The 15,504-nt window shown below is 69.5% G+C and overlaps 2 protein-coding genes across 7 annotated transcripts in view; one reads left to right on the plus strand and one right to left on the minus strand.

Moving 5' to 3' along the window:
- The window catches only part of KCNH2 (potassium voltage-gated channel subfamily H member 2), a 28,692-nt gene extending 19,183 nt beyond the window's left edge, over positions 1 to 9,509 (plus strand). Inside the window, exons 7-17 of one of the 6 annotated variants that reach the window (XM_054518057.1) lie at positions 67 to 445; positions 2,501 to 2,700; positions 3,540 to 3,792; positions 4,476 to 4,669; positions 5,129 to 5,228; positions 5,309 to 5,554; positions 6,119 to 6,296; positions 6,806 to 6,968; positions 7,663 to 8,628; positions 8,833 to 8,892; positions 8,925 to 9,509. In XM_054518057.1, the coding sequence (XP_054374032.1) occupies positions 67 to 445; positions 2,501 to 2,700; positions 3,540 to 3,792; positions 4,476 to 4,669; positions 5,129 to 5,228; positions 5,309 to 5,554; positions 6,119 to 6,296; positions 6,806 to 6,968; positions 7,663 to 7,824 (1,875 nt within the window). In that variant the 3' untranslated portion in view covers positions 7,825 to 8,628; positions 8,833 to 8,892; positions 8,925 to 9,509. Of the gene's footprint in view, positions 1 to 66; positions 446 to 2,500; positions 2,701 to 3,539; positions 3,793 to 4,475; positions 4,670 to 5,128; positions 5,229 to 5,308; positions 5,555 to 6,118; positions 6,297 to 6,805; positions 6,969 to 7,662; positions 8,773 to 8,832; positions 8,893 to 8,924 lie in introns of those variants that run through there. The other 5 variants (XM_054518092.1, XM_054518079.1, XM_054518003.1 and 2 more) reach the window with 5 other exon arrangements.
- Positions 9,510 to 10,121: 612 nt separating this feature from the next.
- On the minus strand, positions 10,122 to 15,263 carry AOC1 (amine oxidase copper containing 1). The gene is made up of 5 exons (XM_036399383.2): positions 14,903 to 15,263; positions 12,612 to 14,155; positions 11,639 to 11,927; positions 10,641 to 10,773; positions 10,122 to 10,502 (listed from the first exon to the last, which is right to left on the minus strand). Exons 1-5 carry the CDS (start codon positions 14,920 to 14,922, stop codon positions 10,224 to 10,226), a joined length of 2,265 nt encoding a protein of 754 aa, XP_036255276.1. The 5' UTR covers positions 14,923 to 15,263; the 3' UTR covers positions 10,122 to 10,223.
- Positions 15,264 to 15,504: the final 241 nt, after the last annotated feature.

A 15,504-nucleotide genomic window follows, 5' to 3' on the forward strand; every position in this document is an offset into this window, starting at 1 on the left:
CCCTCAGCCCTCTGCGTGTCCCCAGGGTCTCTCCGCCCCCTGTAACCCTTTCCCTGCCGCTCCCAGACCACGACGCTGATCGGGCTGCTGAAGACGGCGCGGCTGCTGCGGCTGGTGCGGGTGGCGCGGAAGCTGGACCGGTACTCGGAGTACGGGGCGGCCGTGCTGTTCCTGCTGATGTGCACCTTCGCCCTGATCGCGCACTGGCTGGCCTGCATCTGGTACGCCATCGGCAACGTGGAGGGGCAGCGCACGGGCTGGCTGCACGCGCTGGGACAGCAGATCGGCAAGCCCCTGAACGGCAGCTTCGGGCCCTCCATCAAGGACAAGTACGTCACGGCGCTCTACTTCACCTTCAGCAGCCTCACCAGCGTGGGCTTCGGCAACGTGTCCCCCAACACCAACTCCGAGAAGATCTTCTCCATCTGCGTCATGCTGATCGGATGTGAGTGCCCCGGGGTGTGAGTGGGGGCGCCTGCACGCCTGGGGGCGTGAGCACCTGTGAGTGAGTGTGTGTGTGTGTGTGTGAGAGCTGTGTGTGTGAGAGAGAGCTGTGTGAGTGTGTGTGTGTGTGTGTGTGTGAGAGAGAGAGAGCTCTGTGTGTGTGTGTGTGTGTGAGAGCTGTGTGAGTGTGTGTGTGTGAGTGTGTGAGAGAGCTGTGTGAGTGTGTGTGTGTGTGTGTGTGTGAGAGAGCTGTGTGAGTGTGTGTGTGTGTGTGTGTGTGTGTGAGCACCTGTGTGTGTGTGTGTGTGTGTGTGTGTGTGTGAGAGCTGTGTGAGTGTGTGTGTGTCAGCACCTGTGTGTGAGTGTGTGTGTGTGTGTGTGTGTGTGTGTGTGTGAGAGCCCCGGGGGCCTTGGACCCGTCCCCCAACACCAGCTCCAGGAGATCTCCATCTGCATCGGGTGATGGGATGGGAGGGGCCATGGGGTGTGAGAGCCCCTGTGAGTGTGCAGAGCTGTGTGTGTGTATCCCCACACCTGTGTGCAACACCTGTGTCTGTACCCACACACATGGGGGGTGTGGGAGCACCCCCAGGCTCAGTTTGGGGGCCAGCCCTGTTTGGCACCTTCACTGATGCTCTGGGGACCAGAGCCCCTCGTGGCCTGTCCTCAGGTGACGCGGCTGGGTGGGAGGTGGCTCTGCTGGGGGACAGGAGGCTGGGCAGAGATCCACGGGCTGGGGACACCTGTGGGTCACACCAGCCCCGTGGAACCTCCAGGCTGGGCACAGGGGCTGGTGACAGCAGCTGGACACGAGCCCAGGGCAGGGATTGTCCCCTGTGCTGGCCCTGCTGAGGGACCCCCTGGAACCCTGGGGGCAGCTCTGGGCCCCTCCAGCAGGAGAGCCCTGGAGGGGCTGGAGCGAGTCCAGGGAATGGAGCTGGGCAGGGGCTGCAGAATCCCTGAGGAGCTGGGCAGGGGCTGGGGAATCCCTGAGGGAGCTGGGCAGGGGCTGGAGAATCCCTGAGGGAGCCGGGCAGGGGCTGCAGAGTCCCTGAGGGAGCCGGGCAGGGGCTGCAGAATCCCTGAGGGAGCTGGGCAGGGGCTGCAGAGTCCCTGAGGGAGCCGGGCAGGGGCTGGAGAATCCCTGAGGGAGCCGGGCAGGGGCTGCAGAATCCCTGAGGGAGCCGGGCAGGGGCTGCAGAATCCCTGAGGGAGCCGGGCAGGGGCTGCAGAATCCCTGAGGGAGCTGGGCAGGGGCTGCAGAGTCCCTGAGGGAGCCGGGCAGGGGCTCAGCCTGGAGCAAAGGGGGCTCAGGGGGGACCTTGTGGCTCTGCACAGCTCCTGCCAGGAGGGCACAGCCGGGGAGATCGGGCTCTGCTCCAGGGCACAGGGACAGGAGCAGAGGGAACGGCCTCAGGCTGGGCCAGGGCAGCCTCAGGGTGGAAATTGGGAACAATTCTTTCCTGGAAAAGTCTGTCCGGCCCTGGCACAGCTGCCCAGGTCATGGTGCTGTCCCCATCACTGGAGGGATTTAAATCTGTGTGGATGTGGCACTTGGGGACATGGTCAGTGGTGGCCGTGGCAGTGCTGGGGGACAGGTGGGCTCAGGCATCTGAGAATTCCCTGGATGACTCTTGGCACCAGTGTGACAATGATGCCCCTCCATGACCATGGGGACCCTCACAATTATGGGGTCTGGTGACAGTGGGAACCCGTGTGGTGATGGGGACTGCTGTGACAAGGGGCACTCTGTGGTGATGGATCCCCCCTGTGACAGTGGGGACCCCCAGTGACAAAGGGCACCCTCCACAGTGATGGGTACCCCGCACTACAGCCCTGGCAGCAGTGAGGGTTTGGGGGGGGGGTTGGGGGCTTTGGGGGTGCAGAGCCCCCCGACACGGCCCCCCAGCACCAATGCAGGGCAGCGTCCTCGGGAGCGCCTCGGCCACCACCGGGTGCTCGTGTCTGGGGACACGGGGACCCTGTCCCCCAGGCCGGGGGGTGGCAGTGGGGGTCTGGGGGGCTCGGGGGTGCCATCCTGACGCTGCCCCCCCAGCGCTGATGTACGCCAGCATCTTCGGGAACGTGTCGGCCATCATCCAGCGGCTGTACTCGGGCACGGCGCGCTACCACACGCAGATGCTGCGCGTGCGCGAGTTCATCCGCTTCCACCAGATCCCCAACCCGCTGCGCCAGCGCCTCGAGGAGTACTTCCAGCACGCCTGGTCCTACACCAACGGCATCGACATGAACGCGGTGAGGCCCTGAGAAACCCCAGAAACACCCCAGAAACACCCCAAACCCCGTGGGAGCCCTAAACCGCCCCAGCCCTCAGCCCCTCTTCCAGCACGCATGGTCCTACACCAACGGCGTCAACATGAACATGGTGAGACCCCAAAAACACCCTAAAAAAACCCCAGAAACATCCCAAATCCCCACGGGAGCCCTAAACCCCCCCATCCCTCAGCCCCTCTTCCATCACGCCTGGTCCTACACCACTGGCAGCAACATGAATGCGGTGAGACCCTGAGAAACCCCAGAAACACCCCAAAAACACCCCAAAACCCCACGGGAGCCCTAAACACCCCCAGCCCTCAGCCCCTCTTCCAGCACGCCTGGTCCTACACCAATGGCATCGACATGAACGCAGTGAGACCCCAAAAACACCCCAAAAAACCCCAGAAACACCCCAACCCCCCCGTCCCTCAGTCCCTCTTCCAGCACGCCTGGTCCTACACCAACAGCATTGACATGAACGCGGTGAGACCCCGAGAAACCCCAGAAACACCCCAAAACACCCCAAACCCCCCCGGGACCCCTAACCCCCCCTCCTCAGGGAGCATTTCCAGCACACCTGGTCCTGCACCAACAGCACTGACATGAACACGATGAGACCCCCAAAAATACCCCAAAACCCCCGTGGAACCCCCAAACTCCCCCCTGGCCGTCAGCCCCCCTCCTCAGGGAGCCTTTCCAGCACCGGCAGCATCGGTGTGACCACAGCGGGACCCTCCAGGACCCCTAAAACCTGCCCTGCTCCTGACCCGGGGACCCCCCGGCCTCTGTGCCCCCCGTGAGCCCCCGGCTCTCCCCAGGTGCTGAAGGGGTTCCCCGAGTGCCTGCAGGCCGACATCTGCCTGCACCTGAACCGCAGCCTGCTGCAGAACTGTGCCCCGTTCCGCGGCGCCACCAAGGGCTGCCTGCGGGCGCTGGCCATGAAGTTCAAGACCACCCACGCGCCCCCCGGGGACACGCTGGTGCACGCCGGGGACGTGCTCACCGCGCTCTACTTCATCTCCCGCGGCTCCATCGAGATCCTGCGCGGCGACGTCGTGGTCGCCATCCTGGGTGAGCCCCCCGAAGGGACCCTGGGGTCCCGCAGTGCCCCGTGGGGCAGCAGCCGCTGCCTTTGGGGGTCCTGGGTGTCCCCAGGGTGACACCCCACCTCCTGGAGACCCCCGGTGCTCCTCGGGTGACACCAGACCTGCCTGCCGAGGGATCCCCCCATCCCGGGACACCCCGGTGCTGGGGGAAGCCCAGACTGACCCCCCCCATCTCCTGGGGACCCCCCCAAAGCCCAGACTGACCCCTGCCTATTGGGGACCCCCCAAAGCCCAGACTGACCCCCCTCTTGGCGACCCCCCAATACTGGGGAAAGCCCACAGTGACCCCCCATCTTCTGGGGACCCCCCAGTGCTGGGGGAAACCCAGACTGACCCCTCCCATCTCCTGGGGACCCCCCAAAGCCCAGACTGACCCCCCTGTCCCCAGGGGCCCCCCAGCCCTGAGCACACCCTGAGTGTCCCCCCCAGTCACACCCTGGCTCCCAGGCACCCCGAGTGCCTCCTGCCCCTCCCGGATCCCCCCCAGCTTTGGGGTCACCCCTTTGGGTTCCCCCAGCGCCGCTCACAGCCGGCTGCCCGGGGGTGACCCTCGGTCCCTCCCTGGGTGTCCCCAGCTCGGAAGGACCCCTTGGGGAGCCGAGGGGTGGCGGGGGCAGTGCTGAGCCCCGGTGCCCCCGTGCCCCCCAGGTAAGAACGACACCTTCGGGGAGCCGCTGCACCTGCACGCCCGGCCCGGGAAGTCGCGGGCGGACGTGCGGGCTCTCACCTACTGCGACCTGCACAAGATCCTGCGCGAGGACCTGCTCGAGGTGCTCGACATGTACCCCGAGTTCTCCGACCGCTTCTGGGGCACCCTCGAGATCACCTTCAACCTGCGCGACGTGAGGGGGGGCCCGGGGGGCTGGGGTTCCAAAAAACGGGGGGGGGTCCCCTCCCCGCAAGCCGGGAGGTCCGAGTGAGCCGGGGGGTCCCCGGAAATGGGTGGTCCTGAACCAATAAGGGGGTTCAGAGCAAGCTGAGGGGGGTCCTGAGCGAACTGGGGGTCTTGAGGGAGTTGGGGGAGTTCGGAGCAGTTGTTGGGGGGTTTCGAGACGTCTTGGGGGATTCTGAGCGAGCCGGGAGAGCCCCGAGTGAGGCTGGGGGTCCTGAGCAGGTTGTTGGGGGGTCCTGAGCCGGTTGGGGGGTCCTGAGCAGGTTGGGGGATTCTGTGCAATTTTGGGTGGGGGTTCCTGAGCAAGGGAGGGGGCGCTGAGCGAACTGTGAGGGGCTGGGAGCTCGGGGGGTCCTGAGCTCGGGGAGGGGTCCGGCCGCCCCCGACGGTGCCCCCCGTGCCCCCGCAGACCAACATGATCCCCGGCTCCCCGGGCAGCGACGAGCTGGACGGAGGCTTCTCCCGCCTGCGGCGCCGCAAGCTCTCCTTCCGCCGGCGCCCCGAGAAAGGTGCGGGGCGGGGGCCGGGACCCCCGGGGGTGGCCCCAGCGTCTCGTGGCCCGGCCCTGACCCCGCTCTGTGCCCTGCAGACGCCGCCAGTCCCGGGGAGTCCCGGGCGCTGCGGGGGGACGGCGGCGGGGGCCAAGCGCCCGGAGCCCCCCGAGGCCCGGCCGAGTGGGACCCCCCCAGCCCCTCCAGCTGCGGCTCCAGTGACGAGGAGGAGCCCCCCGCGCCCCCTCCGGGCGCCACCGCGCTGTCCCCGTTCCGCAGCGCCGCCCCGGCGCCGCCCGAGCCCGAGGAGCGGGAGGGCAGCGACATGTGCAACCCCCTCTCAGGTGCGTGCGGGCTCCCTCCGCTCCTGCCTCGGGGCTCAGAGGACGCCCCAAACCCTGGCGCTGCCGTCCCCATCCCTGCCCCCGTCCCCGTCCCCTGTCCGCTGCTCCCCTCGCCCCCCTCAGCTGCGGCTGGGGAGTCCCCATTCCTTCCCTCCGTGCTCAGGGTCCTGCAGACCCCCCCAAACTGCAGCACGCCCTGGCTCCCCAGCCCTGGGCCCCCTCTCACGCTGCCCCTGCACCCCTGGAGCCCTCCAGGTGAAAGTTGGGCTGGGGCAGGGGTTCCCCTCTCCTGCTCTCCTCACTCAGGGTTCCAGAGCTGCCCCCCAAACCTTGGATCCCCCTCCCATTCTCAGCCCTCCCCCCCAACTGCCCCTGCACCCCCTCAGGTGGGGATAGGGGTCTCTGATTGGGCAGGGGGGTCCCAATCCTCCCCTCCCTGTTTAAGGCTGTGGAGCCCCCCAAAAGCCCCAGCCCCCCCCCCTCCCCCAGGCCCCTGGATCCCCCAAACCTCCCCCCTCATTTCCCCACCCCCCCCCAAACCCGTTCGCCCCCCTCCTTTTCCAGGCGCCTTCTCGGGGGTCTCCAACATCTTCAGTTTTTGGGGTGACAGCCGGGGCCGCCAGTACCAGGAGCTCCCCCGTTGTTCCCACGGGGCTCCCCCAAATCCCCCCCCGACCCTGACCCGCCGCCAGCGCTCCGACCTGGAATCCCGCTTGGATCTGCTCCAGAAACAGCTCAACAGGTAAATCTGGGGGGTCGGGTGGGACCCGAGGGGGGCCTTGGTCAGTGGGACCCCGTGGGAGCCCCCCCATTGCCAAAGGGGTCTGGAGAACCCTGAGCAGGAAAAGAAGGAAGGGGAGACCCCCAGGTCAGGCTGAGCCCCCCGAGTCACCTGAGAGAGGGGTGGGACAGGGGCAGTGCCGGGGGTCCTGAGGGGCCAAGGGAAGGGTGGGCTGGGGGTGCCGGGGGTCCTGGGGGGCAATGGGAAGGATGGGCTGGGGGTGCCGGGGGTCCTGGGGGGCAATGGGAAGGGTGGGCTGGGGGTACCGGGGGTCCTGGGGGGCAATGGGAAGGATGGGCTGGGGGTGCCGGGGGTCCTGGGGGGCAATGGGAAGGATGGGCTGGGGGTGCCGGAGGTCCTGGGGGGCAATGGGAAGGATGGGCTGGGGGTACCGGGGGTCCTGGGGGGCAATGGGAAGGATGGGCTGGGGGTCTCCCGTCTGATCCCGCGGCGGCCCCGCTGCCCCGCAGGCTGGAGTCCCGGCTGAGCTCGGACATCTCCTCCATCGTGCATCTGCTGCAGCGCCAGGTGCTGGTGCCCCCCGCCTACAGCGCCGTGACCTCCCCGCACCAGCCCCCGCCGGGGCCGCTGCCCCCCACCCTGCCCATCACCCCCATCCGCCCGCTCGCTCAGGTGAGGAGGGACCGGGGGGCGCCTGGCCTGGGGGGTTCCACTGCCCGACTCTGGGGTAGGGGTCACCCCGGAGCCCCCGGACTGGGGGTGTGCCTGGTTTGGGGGGCATCACTTTGTCTTAGTGCCCACCGTGTGTTAGGGTCACCCCCGAGCCCCTCAGACTGGGGGTGTGCCTGGTTTGGGGGGCATCACTTTGTCTTAGTGTCCACCGTGTGTTGGGGTCACCCCCGAGCCCCTCAGACTGGGGGTGTGCTGGTTTGGGGGTACCGCTTCTCTTGCTGTGCATCATGGGCTGGGGTCACCCCGGAGCCCCTCAGACTGGGGGTGTGCTGGTTTGGGGGTACCGCTTCTCTTGCTGTGCATCATGGGCTGGGGTCACCCCCGAGCCCCTCAGACTGGGGGTGTGCTGGTTTGGGGGGCATCACTTCGTCTTAGTGCCCGCCGTGTGTTGGGGTCACCCCCGAGCCCCTCAGACTGGGGGTGTGCTGGTTTGGGGGCATCGCTTCGTCTTAGTGCCCGCCGTGTGTTGGGGTCACCCCCGAGCCCCCGGACTGGGGGTGCCGCCCTCCTGTGCCTGCCCCCTTGTCCCCCTGCCCCCGGGGGGTGTCGGTATCGGGGGGGGCGCACCCCGGCCCCCCCCCCGTTGCCGGTGCCCCCCCCACTGACCCCCCCCCCCCCCCGCCCCGTTCCGCAGGTCCCGCGCCCCCCGCGCGCCCCGGACCCCCCGGACGTGGTGCTGCTGCTGGAGCCGCCCCCCCCGCGGCGCCGCTCCCTGCCCGGGGCGCTGCCCCCGCCCGCGGGGACCCCCCCGGGGACCCCCCCGCTGCAGAGACACTGCTCCGACCCCGGCAGCTAATGGGAGCGCCGGGGCGCGGCGGGACCCCCGGAGCCACGGGACCCCCGACCCCGGAAAGCGGGACCCCCGCAGCCCTCGGAGCCCAGGACGTGGGACCCCTGGGGCCCTCAGAGCGCGAGACACGCGACCCCCGGAGCCCAGCACGGGGGGCCCCCGAGCCCGGAGTGTGGGAGCCCCGGAGCCCTCGGCCCTGGACGCCGCCGCCCGGGACCCCCGGAGCCACGGGATCCCCGGCTCCGGACCGTGGGACCCCCGGAACCCTGCAAGTCCTGGAGCCCTGGGACCCCCAGCTCTGGAAGGTGGGAACCCCAGAGCCCTCGGAGCCCCCCACCCTGGCACCTGGGAGCCCTGGGAGCCCTGGAGGCTGGCACGTGGGACCCCCAGAGCTGCAGGACCCCTGTCCCCAGCATGTGGGACCCCCAGAGCCCAGGCCGTGGGACACGCAGAGCCCTGGGGCCCCTGAGCCCGGAATGGGGGGACACAGAGCCCCCAGCCCAGGGTCCCCAGAGCCCTGGGACCCCTGAGGGTGGGGACACAGAGCCCCCAGCCCTGGGGTCCCCAGAGCCCTCCCGGGCCTGCCCCGCCGGGGCTCCGGCCCCACGGACACTGCCCTCGGTGCCGGCGGCCCGCGGGGGAGCTCGGGGCCGCCGGGACGCCCCGTAACCCCGCCTCACCCCAGGGCCCCTGCCCCGGACTGTCAGACTGTGCTGCTCTTCCTCCTCCTCCTCCTCCTCCTCGTGCTGCTCCCCGAGCCCCGGGGCGGCGGGGGGGTGCACAGGTGTGTGTGTGCACAGGCGTGCACAGGTGTGTGTGTGTGCACAGGTGTGTGTGTGTGTGTGTGCACAGGCGTGCACAGGCGTGTGTGTGTGTGTGTGCACAGGTGTTTGTGTGTGTGTGTGTGTGTGTGTGTGTGTGTGTGTGTGTGTGTGTGTGTGTGTGCACAGGTGTGTGTGTGTGTGTGTGTGTGCGCAGGTGTGTGTGTGTGTGTGCACAGGTGTGTGTGCGCAGGTGTGTGTGTGTGTGTGTGCACAGGTGTGTGTGTGTGCGTGCACAGGTGTGCACAGGTGTGTGTGTGTGCACAGGTGTGTGTGTGTGCACAGGTGTGTGTGCACAGGTGTGTGTGTGTGCACAGGTGTGTGTGCACAGGTGTGTGTGCACAGGTGTGTCCCCAGGTCCTGTCCCCAGGACGTCACGTGTGTGTCGGGGGGGTCCCGCTGCGCTGGGACACGCGTGTTGCCCCCCCGTGTGTGTGTGTGTGTGTGTGTGTGTGTCCCCGCCGTGTCCCCGCCGTGTGTCCCCGCCGGGACCCCCCCGGTGGCTGCAGGGCCCGGTGGCTCCGTGTGTGCCCCCCGTGTCCCCAGGGACGGCCCGGCTGAGGGAGGGTCGGGACCCTCCGTGTGCCCCCACCCCGTCCGGCCGGGCCGTGCGTCCCCGAGCCCCCCACCCCGCACAAACGGGGGACACACGGCAGTGTCACCCCCGCACAAACGGGGGACACACGGCAGTGTCACCCCCGCACAGGGAGGGGACACACGGCAGTGTCACCCCTGCCCAGGGAGGGGACGCAGGGCTCCGGGGGCTGCACTGCCCGGCCGCCCCGTAGCGTGTGCTGTGTTTGTCCCGTGTCACCCCTGCATGTCACCCCCGCGTAGGTGCCCCCAATAAACCAGACAGAGACCCCCGGCTGTGTGTGTCACCTCCTGGGAGCTGGGGGGAGGGACAATGGCCTCGGGTGGCACCGTGATTGGCTGTGACACTGGGGACGGGTTGGGCCACAGCACTGGCAGAGACGCGGGGACAGGGGAGGTGACATCGCCTTTACTGAGCCCAGCACACGGCATCATGTGACACGTCCCACACCGTGGTGTCCCTGTGACACTGGGGTCCCGTGTGGTGGCAGAAGGGGCGGCATCACCTTTACTGAGCCCAAGAGGTGGTACTGTGTGTCACAATGTGACGTGAGCCATGCCGTGGTGTCCTGGTGGCACCAGAGTCCTCGTGGTGCCAGTGCCAACAGAGGAGGTGACATTGCCTTTACCGGCACTGTCTGACACTGTGTGTGACACTGTGTGATGTCCCACAGCCGGTGTCCTGGTGGCACCAGTGACCCACGTGGTGGAAGGGTTGGCATGGCCTTTACTGAGCCTGACAGGTGGCGCAGTGTGACACATCTGCCACCGCAGTGTCACTGGGGTGCCACACGGTGCCGGGGTCAGAGGAGGTGACACCGCCTGTGCTGGGCCTGGCCCGTGGCAGCGTGTGACACAGTGTGACGTGTCCCACGCCCCGGTGGCACCGTGTCCCCCTGGTGCCGGGGCCGGGGAGGTGACACCGGCTCTGCTGCGTCTGTCCCGCGGCGCACGGCCCGGCGCCAGCGGTGTCCCCTGTCCCTGTCCCCGTCACACCTGGCGGTAGGTGCCGTTGTAGGTGAAGGGCTCGGGGTGCACGCAGGGCCCGGGGCTGGCCGGGGTCCAGCGCTGGATCTGCAGGCGGGAGCAGGCGGGGGGGTCCAGAGGCCGCACGATCACCGGGGCCCGCGACGCCACCGACGGGTCCTCGCTGAAGAAGTTGAAGGGGCGCAGGAAGAAGCCGACGGCGTTGCCGGGGGTGGCCGTGTTGGGGATGTCTTCGGCGTGGGGCACGTGCAGGAAGCCCACGGTCACCCAGGCCACCAGGTCCTGGGGGGACACACCGCGGTGTCAGTGGCACCATGGATCCCCGCGGGAGCTGGGGAACCCCCAGAGATGGCCCCGGTCTGGGGATGGAACCCCCCAGCGGCCACCAGCCGCGCGTGCCCAGCGTCCCCCGTGTGTCACCTGGTCCTCGATGGTCTCGTTGTCGCGGATGAAGCTCTCGAAGGTGACCGGGGGGTCCCAGGGGTTGTTCTGGGTGTAGATGCTGCTGCTGCTGGGCTCGCTCTCGTGGCGCCGTGTCACGGCCAGGTGGTACCTGCCACAGGTGAGGGGTGGGGTCAGCCCGGGGGCGGGGGGTTCCTGTCCCACCCTGCCCTGGTCCTGCACCTGTGCCACCCACAGGGGACATAGGGCTGGCAAGGGTGGGGGGGTCCCCAGCTTTGTGCGCTCCTCAGCTCCTGAGGGGCTCCCCAAGTCCAGGGGGATTCCCCAGGTCCCCTGAGGGACTCCCCAGCTCCCGAGGGATTTCCCAGCCCAGAAGGATCCCCAGATCTTGAGGGGGTCCCCATTTCCAGGGTTTCCTCATCTCCCAAGGTGTTTCACAGCTCCTGAAGACTCTTCAGCTTCCAGGGGTTCCCAAGCTCCAACAGCCCCCTCGGCCCCAGGATGTCCCAAACTCCCAAGGGCTGCTCCAGCTCCAACAGCCCCCTCAGCCCCGGGGTGTCCCAAATTCCCAAGGGGGTTCCCCAGCTCCAACAGCCCCCTCGGCCCCAGGATGTCCCAAATTCCCAAGGGAGTTCCCCAGCTCCAACAGCCCCCTCGGCCCTGGGGTGTCCCAAACTCCCAAGGGCTGCTCCAGCTCCAACAGCCCCCTCGGCCCCAGGATGTCCCAAACTCCCAAGGGCTGCTCCAGCTCCAACAGCCCCCTCAGCCCCGGGATGTCCCAAACTCCCCTGTGCTGCTCCCAAGGGGTTTCCCCAGCTCCAGGGGGAGCTCCCAGCTCTGGAGGTTCCCCGGCTCCCAAGGACCTACTCCAGCTCCAGGGCAGCATGGGGAGGTGCCAGCAGGGAGAGGCGCCACCCCAGGACGGCGTGACCAGGGCAAGGACGCCGTGCCCCCGCAGGTGACACGCTGGTGACACGGGAGCCCCATCCCTCACTGCAGACGCCCCCGGTGCCCACCTGGCCCAGGTGACGCCGCGCTCCTCCTGCCAGCCGCGGGGCAGCACGGGCCCGGCGTGGGAGCTGAGCTGCAGGCGGAAGGTGCGGCGGTGGCCCCAGCGGTTCCGCCGGCGCGGGTTGGAGAAGAGCAGGTAGCGCGGCGCGGGCCGGTGCAGCGGCAGCGCGGCCTCGCGCTCCCGCCGCCGCGGCTCCCGGTGCAGCCAGGGCTGCACCACGCGCGCCCCCGCGCTCCAGGGGTTGGAGATGTTCTCGAAGCGGATGTCCATGGTCTCGAAGCTGTTCCCGGAGCCTGCGGGGACCGCGCGTCGGTGGAGGGGACACGGTGGCACAGCCCCACCCCAGGGTGAGAGTGGGACACCGCAGGGGTGGCACCGTGAATGTGGACTGGGACCTCATGGAGATGCCAACATGGAGGGCTGAGATGCCACCCCCACGGAAGTCTGTGACCCTACAACCAAGCCATCACGGTGGGCTGGGGTCCAGTTTGGTACACCAGCATGGAGAGGAGGGCCTTTGAGGAGATGCCACCATGGAGATGCCACCACCACAGGGGGCTGGGGACACCTTGGAGATGCCACCACCACCACCACAGGGGACTGAGACGCCAGGAGATGCTACCGTGGATGTGGCCTGGGAAATATCACCCTGGGGGACTGGGATTCCACAGAGATGTCACCATGAGGGGCTGGGACCCCAGGCAGATGCCATCACCCATGGGGGGCTGGGACCCTGCAGAGATGCCACAGAGGGCTGGAGCCCCGGATGTCACCAGGGCTGTGAGATCCCACCACCACGGAGGCGTGTGACCCCGCAGAGATGCCACCACGGAGGGGATCATCATCTCAGGGTGCGGGTGACGCCCGGGTGACGCCACCCTTCCAGAAACAAGGCACCTGAGCCCCCGGAGCCCCCCGTGGGTCCAGCCTCTCTCCCAGCGCCCTCCCCACAGCCAGGGGGTGTCGGGAGCCTTCACCTGCGACATCCAGGTCCACCTTGTAGTGCACCAGGTGCGTGTGGATGTTGCCCAGGAGGTGGCTGTGCACGCGGCTGCCGTAGCGCCGGCCCTCGGGCGTGTAGAAGGTGGCGTGGATGTAGCCGGTGGCGTGGACCTTGGTCTCCAGGACGCCGTTGGGGTAGAGCAGGAAGTCCCAGATGTAGTCGTAGTTGTAGACGGTGGAGGTGGTCCTGAGCACCAGCGCCCGCCCCTCCAGCCCCGCGTAGAAGTGGAAGCCGCCCTGGAAGTCGCTGTCGAAGTGGCGGCGCAGGGGCACGCCCGTGGGCAGCTCGAACACGCAGAGGGCGCGGGGGAAGCGCACGGGGCCGTCGGCGTCCAGGAGGTGGTGGGCGTCCAGGAAGGCGGCGGTCTCGGGGCAGTCCACGCCGCGGGCCAGCTCGTAGCTGGAGGCGCCCATGGCCCAGCCCGCGTCCATGTACTTGGTCTGCATGGCGGCGGGCGAGTGGCCGCCGTAGAAGGCGATGGCCTCCTGCACGCTCAGCTCGTAGGCCACCCGCTCGCCGTCGAAGCGCACGTCGAAGAGCTGCAGGCCGGCCGAGGAGCGCAGGCGGAAGGCCAGGCTCCAGCCGCCGTACTCCAGCCGGTTCCCGCGCAGCCGGTAGCGCCGGCCCTGCGGCTCGCACACCTTGGCGCCGTGCACCTCGGTGGGCGTCCCGCTGGAGAAGCGCCCTCGGGGCTCGTAGCTGGAGAAGAGCTGGCGGGCGGGCGGCTCGGGCAGGCGGGCCAGGGGCAGCGCGCCCCGCGCGTGGCTCTCGGCCAGCTCCCGCACGCTGCCGAAGTAGCGCCCGTTGTACCAGAGCCGCAGCACGGCCCAGCGCCGCGGGTCGGGGTCCCGGTGGTCCAGCAGCACCTCCAGCCCCGCGGGGTGCAGGAAGAAGCCCTCCACGAAGCGCTGGATCACCAGCCACGTGCGGCGCTCGCCGGGGCCCAGCCCGCGCGGGGCGATGTCCGAGAAGGTCAGGCAGCGCTCCGAGCAGTTCTGGAAGCCGAAGCCGGTGGCTTCGCGCAGCAGCGGCTCCAGCGGGGCCAGGGCGGCCACCAGCGCCTCGTGCAGCAGCTCGTACTCCAGCCGGGTCATGGGGCGCGCCCAGAAGGGCACGGCGCGGCCGCCCTTGAAGGGCAGGGGCCGGTAGGAGCTGGGGCGCGGCAGCGGCCCCACGGCCAGCTCGGTGATGTTGGGCTCCGCCTGCGCCCCGAAGAAGATGACGGCCCGAGCCTCGCGCCGCGGGCGCGCCCCGCCGTGCTCCAGGAACCGCAGCGCCGAGCGCTTCTTGGGCGGCAGCAGCTCCACCAGGAACAGCGAGTTCTTGGCCAGGGGGCCCCCCCGGCTCGGGGACAGCCCCAGCTCCGGCCGCTCCATCAGGAAGGCCCGCACGGCCCGCAGCTCCGCCGGCGACAGGTCGGCGAAGATGGACGCGGGGTCCGCGGGCTCCGCCGAGGCGCCGGAGCTGGCCGCGGTGAGCAGCAGGGCCAGCGCCCAGGGGAGCCCCAGCTGCCACATCCTGGGGGACACGGGGACAGGGGGTCAGCCCCGGAGAGGGGATGGGGCTCAGCTGGGCACCCCCCGCTCCAGCAGCGCCACGATCCCGGCCGAGCTGGGGTGACCACGAAAAACCGAGGGGGACCAAGGCAGGACCCCCAGCACAACTGGAACCGCCACGGGGAGGAGCAGAGCGCCCAGAAAAACCAGGCGGACCCTGGGCTGACCCCCAGTGAAACCAGAGACACCATGGATGTCCCCGGGGGAAATGGGGACACCATGGGATGACCCCCGAAAAACTGGGGACACTATGGGGTGAACCCCAAAAATCTGGGGACACCATGGGGTGACCTCAAAACCCTCCCCGCAGCCCGGAGTCCCTCAGCAGCCCCAAACCCCTCTGGCAGTGCAGCTGCTGAACCCCCTGGGTGGGCCTGGGGACCCCCCGATGTCGGGGCCCCCGGGTGCCCCCCCCACCGCAGGGAGCCCCCACGCCCCCCACTCACCCGCGCTGGCTCTGCCGCCCCATCCGAGCAGCGCTGCCGCTCTGTGCCCGGCCCTGGGGCTCTGACCCCCCCTGCCCCCCCCGGGGCACTGACCCCCCCCTCCCCTCCCCGCCCCCAGGGGCGCTGCCCCCTCCCCGCCCCCTCCCCGCCCCCCGAGCCGGCCCGGGGTCAAGGCCACCGGCAGGGCCGTGTCCCCGCTGTCCCCCCGGGCTGCCCCCCCGGGCTGCCCCCCCGGGCTGCCCCCCCGCACCCCCAGTCCGCACCTTCGCTGTCTCCGCTGCATCGCGCCCACGCGAGGGGGCGGGGTGGGACCCCCCGGTACCGATCCCGGTACCGACCCCCGGTACCGATCCCGGTACTGTCCCGGTACCGATCCCGGTACCGCCCCCCGCCCCCCCGCGGGTTAATGATCACCGGGGCCGCCCGGTCGTTGTCCCCCCCCCGCGCCGGGGGCGCTCCGAGCGATCAAATTCCGGGGATTTGGCGAGACAAGAGCCCGCAGATCCCACGGGAGCCGCGGCCGCCCGGAGCTGCGGGGGCGCGGCGCGGGCTGGGGGCGCTCCGGGCCCCCCCGGAGCCCCTCGGGCTCCCAACAGCGCCCCCGACCCCCCCCACCCCAAAAAATCCACACGGAAACGGGCTCGGGGCCCTCCATCCCACGGCCGCATCCCGTCCCCATGGCAACGCGTCCCCGGCCCTCCCGTTGCCATGGAAACGGGGCGCCGACCCCCAGAATCCGCATGGAAAGGGGTCCTTGACCCCCCCCCCCCAAAACTCCACGGCTGCATCCCGTTCCCATGGCAACGCATCCTCGGCCCCTCCCTCCCGGACCCGGGATGAAGGGGTTAAAAAGCCCAAAGGGGGA

Source organism: Molothrus ater, chromosome 1 (genome assembly GCF_012460135.2).
Source record: "Molothrus ater isolate BHLD 08-10-18 breed brown headed cowbird chromosome 1, BPBGC_Mater_1.1, whole genome shotgun sequence".
Classification (NCBI taxonomy): domain Eukaryota; kingdom Metazoa; phylum Chordata; class Aves; order Passeriformes; family Icteridae; genus Molothrus; species Molothrus ater.

What these genes read in the sequence shown, in the direction of transcription:
- AOC1 (XM_036399383.2), bottom strand. Translation starts at nt 14,922, where the DNA reads ATGCAGCGGAGACAGCGAAG. An exon ending in ATGCAGCGGAGACAGCGAAG is followed by an intron (nt 14,156 to 14,902) that starts GTGCGGACTGGG and finishes CGTGTCCCCCAG; the next exon opens with GATGTGGCAGCTGGGGCTCC. An exon ending in CGCGGCGTCACCTGGGCCAG is followed by an intron (nt 10,774 to 11,638) that starts GTGGGCACCGGG and finishes CACCTGTGGCAG; the next exon opens with GTACCACCTGGCCGTGACAC.